Genomic DNA, 4,847 nt, shown 5'->3' with positions numbered 1-4,847 from the left:
ACACACACGCGCACACACAGAGAAAACACACAGACACAGACACACAGAAGAAAAACTCACACCAAGACACACAAACTGGCACACGCACACACATGCACACGCACACACTGCACAGGGTCCAGCCTCCTGGATGAGCTCCGGGTGTTGATGTGCTATCAGCTCACGTCGATGTATTCATGGCTTTTTTCTCGTTTTGTGTCTGCAGCCACATTGAGAATCTATCTCCTGTGTTGAAGCCACCGCGGGAGTCTCTAGTCTTAGTCTGTGTTCAGAGATCCTTCCACTAGATTCCAGACCACTGGCAGAAACGAACGTTGTGTTAAAGTTTTCCAATGTACCACTGATACTGGAAAAGTCAAACTAATTAAAAATTGTTTGTGTCTCTGTGAGTGGGTGTGTGTGTTTGTGTGTACACACGCGCACACACATCATTAGGCCGATATAAAAGATCAATAGACTGGAATCACTGTCTCCATGCTCACACACACTGTTCATGATACAGAATAGAGGCGGCACACTTCGGGTCATCAGGTGTAAACCTCTACATAGGATATATATATACCGCTGGAATCACACCAGTCTGCTTTAACTGGGCCGTGTTACATACCGGTGATGACAAGCTTCAGGGAACATGGAGTTTATATACAGCAACACACGGGGGGTGGGGGCAGGTCTGTACCATCAGCGCGGTGAAGGCTTCCCTGTCGTGTGTGTGTTGGGGTGGTGGGTGTGTGCGTGGTAGTGTCTGTCTGTGTGTGTGTTTGTGTGTGTGTGTATGTTAGTTTGAGTCGATGTGTGTGTGCGTCTTTGTCTGTGTGTGTGTGTGTTTCTGTCTGTCTGTCTGTCTGTCTGTCTGTCTGTCTGTCTGTCTGTCTGTCTGTCTGTCTGTCTGTCTGTGTGTGTGTGTGTGTGTGTGTGTGTGAGGGGGCTCCGGGGCGGGGCGGGCTCCGTCAGTCGGGGTAGATGAGGAACCCGGAGAAGGTGCTGTACTTGTTGGTGTTCCCCCCGTGGACCTTGCCACCGTCCAGCTGCACGCACACCTCGTCGCCCACGTCCAGGTGCAGGATCACGCTGTTGGAGGCGTAGTCGTAGTTCTGGTCGGCGTCCTGGGCGATGGCGCTGGCCCGCACCTGGACCCAGAGACACAGGGACAGGTGAGGCCGCGGCCACACACACACACACACACACACACACACACACACACACACACACACACACACACACACACACACAATCAAAAACACGCACACACACACAGGACCAGGTGAAGGGCGTGGCCACACACACACACACGCACGCACGCACACAAACACACACAGGACCAGGTGATGGTGTGGCCACACACACACACACACTCACACTAACACATAGCATGCCAGAGGAGACTGATTAGAAGAGACCTTTTCCTGCACGTGTTTCCATCTCCCCAGACACTTTGTCCTTTGACATAAAATCGACAGGTCATGTGACCTGCAGAGCCTCCAGCTTCAACCGCATTTCAGACCGGGTTCATCAGCACCGGCTAAATGTTAATTACAGATGAAGAGCGGGCACACACACATTATGAGTCTATTCCTCATGTCTTCATATTAAAGGCTACACGCTTTAGAGCAGGCTGACCTACAGCACATGGGTAGAAGAAGAGTTCAAACACACACACACACATATACACACACACACACACACTCAGTATCATTCAGGGGGTTACGTTTCGTGTCCATAGAGGATTCAGTTAAAGCGTATATTGTATTGTACTTATTCTATTTTTATTCTATTGTATTTTATTTCACACAAACATTTCACTGCACAGCCTGTATGAATATGTGACCCGTACAGGCTGTGAAAAACCTTTTAAACTTGATTCCTCTCCCTATGGTTCCATCTTCTCCGTAGGAGGGTGGAGTCACTTCCTGTTCATGTACCCTTCACAGGATGTGGGTTTGACTGCGCGACCCACATCAGCAGGGGGGATGTTATCACTGGGCGGGCAGTGTCTACTGGTGCCATACCAGTAGACCCATAACCAAGGTAAGGTGCCACATCTGTGATCCCGACCGTGAGTGGTAGGCCACAGCGGGGTCACGAGACCCCCTGAGGTCCAAGGGGTCAAAGGTCACTGACTACACGCAGGAGAATTGCTCTATTTATTTGGGAATAACAGGTTAAAAATAAAGCAAGGCAGCTTTAGACACACACACACACACTCGGTCACATTAAATTAAGCAAAGATTTGGTAGTAAAAACAAATTAAATCAGATTAATTTATCGAGTGTGTTCTTAATGAATTAGAGAGAGGTGTCTACCGGGGGGGGGGGGGGGGGGGTGCGGGGGGGTGGCGAGTGCATGACTGCTCTTGCATCACTAATACGCATCACTAATGGCCCATCTACCCCAAACTGTTGGCAATTTATTCCCCATTCATACCGGCGTCCGGCTCTGGAGCCAATAGGCAAATCAGCTTCTAATAAATGTCCCTATTGTGGGATAAGTAACCACTTATTCAAGCAGCCCATCCATTTAATGCGGGAGAATAGAGTACACAAGCACATCCATATTAATGAATGCAAATCCCCCCCGGCTCGCTCTGTCCCCGTCCGACCGCCCAGCTGCAGCGCCGCGCACCCTCCATCATCCCAGTCATACGCCTGCTCCGTCAGCCCCACCCACCAGGGCTCCGTCAGCCCCACCCACCAGGGCTCCGTCAGCCCCACCCACCAGGGCTCCGTCACCCCCACCCGGCGCTTACAGAGCACCCCAAACCCTAACCCACCCTAGACCAGACCCCTCCTCACTGGAGCAGACCCCCCTAGGCAACCCCCAAACTCACCCCTCCACACTAGACCAGACTCCCTCACCCCCAACATACCTCCCCCCCCCCCCCCCCCCCGGCCCCCTCAGCAGTGATAACATGTCGTCCTCGTTGTCGTGTATTTAACTCATTAATTCTCCCTGTTTCCCCCGGTTTGAGTAATGGTGCCCCACGCCGCCGCGGCCCCAAACGAAACAAATCGATATCTCCCCCGCCTCGCTGTCTCTCTCTTTTTTTGGGATTCAACACACACCACGCACATTAATTGCTGTCTCCGCCTTGTAGCTCAGCCCTCCTCCTCCACCTCCTCCCTCTCCTCCTCCTTCTCCACCTCCGCCACCAGAACCACCTCCGTCCTCCGTCCTCCATCATCCCCCTCCCGTTGGCGCCCCCTTCTCTGTCGCTTCATCCTAGAGCCGTCTATCCATCTCTCCCCGCTTCCTTCCTCGCACTTTATGCCTTTCCCTCCGTAGGGCGAGATGAGATGCAGGTCACGCAGGCACCCGCGTGCGTTTGTGTGTGTGTGTGTGTCTGTCTGTCTGTCTGTCTGTCTGTCTGTCTGTCTGTCTGTCTGTCTGTCTGTCTGTCTGTCTGTCTGTCTGTCTGTCTGTCTGTCTGTCTGTCTGTCTGTCTGTCTGTCTGTCTGTCTGTCTGTCTGTCTGTCTGTCTGTCTGTCTGTGTGTGTGTGTGTGTGTGTGTGTGTGTGTGTGTGTGTGTGTGTGTGTGTGTGTGTGTGTGTGTGTGTGTGTGTGTGTGTGTGTGTGTGTGTGTGTGTGTGTGTTGTTGGCTAAGCGTGTCCCACGCTGGTCTAAATCGGATTGATTAACGGCTTGCTGCTATGGCAGGTCTCATGAGACAACACGCCTCTTCTTGCACACACACAAGCGTGCACACACACACACACACACACACACACACACACACACACACACACACACACACACACACACACACACACACACACACACACACACACACACAGAGCCGTGCACGAACAAACATACGTATATACCCACACAGACACACACACACACACACATGCGCACACACACACGTGCGCACACACACACACACACACACACACACACACACACACACACACACACACACACACACACACACGTGCACGTGCACCCACACACAGAGAGCCTTGGCGGCTGCCGGGGCAACAGGCTACGGTAATTGGTAGCTGAACTGACATGGCAGCCAACCTCCCCCCTTCTCTTCCCCTCTCCCCCCTTTCTCCCCCCTTCTCCCCTTTAATAGCTGCAACTCCTCGATAACTCTATACAACCACCATAAACGGGGGTCTCACGATGGGCTACTGCGGTCAAACGCGCTGTGAAAAAGTGGCGCGCGGCCGCTAACGCGACCCAGCGCAGTCGTAGCGCCGGCTCCGATCCACGGCGCTTTTATAACGACGCTTTCGTCTGTGTTCTGTGTTATGTGACGTCAAGTGAACCGCTCAGAAACAGCCGAGCATATGACAGATATTTCCAGATTTGGTGTAGATTGTGATACTCTGAGGGCCACAAATAGCTCCCCAGAGATGAACTAAGGGGACTTACGGGGGGGGAAAAAAAAATTATATTTCAGATTCTGCCATCTTGTAAATCCGACATCTGCCGTCACGGTTGAATGGCAACAATCCCATGACGATATATTCATCTCAGCTTGAGTGATGTTCCAACAATATATATCAACAACCTATAACAACATACACCGAGAATATACTAACAATATATTAACCCTATAGGCCTACCAACACTATCAACACAATACCAACAATATGCCGACAACATACCAGCAATATAACCAACACTATACCAACAACATACCAGCAATATACCGGCAATATACCAAACTATATCAACAATATAGCAGCAATATAACAAAACTTTATCAACAATATTCCAGCACTATATCAACAATATACCAGCAATATACCAAAAGGATATCAGCAATATACCAGGAATATATAAAAACTTTATCAACAATATGCCACCAATATACCAGCAATACATACCAAAACTTTATC

General features: G+C 50.7%; 1 protein-coding gene across 1 annotated transcript in view; it reads right to left on the bottom strand.

Moving 5' to 3' along the window:
- Positions 1–950: 950 nt before the first annotated feature.
- The window catches only part of c1ql4b (complement component 1, q subcomponent-like 4b), a gene marked incomplete at its 5' end in the record, with an annotated part of 11,395 nt that continues 7,498 nt past the window's right edge, over positions 951–4,847 (bottom strand). The window contains one exon of the mRNA XM_056606436.1: positions 951–1,130. Within this exon, the coding sequence (XP_056462411.1) occupies positions 951–1,130 (180 nt within the window). The remainder of the gene's footprint in view (positions 1,131–4,847) is intronic.

Source organism: Gadus chalcogrammus, chromosome 13 (genome assembly GCF_026213295.1).
Source record: "Gadus chalcogrammus isolate NIFS_2021 chromosome 13, NIFS_Gcha_1.0, whole genome shotgun sequence".
Taxonomy (NCBI): Eukaryota; Metazoa; Chordata; class Actinopteri; order Gadiformes; family Gadidae; genus Gadus; species Gadus chalcogrammus.
This window is presented reverse-complemented; position numbering and strand designations above follow the sequence as displayed.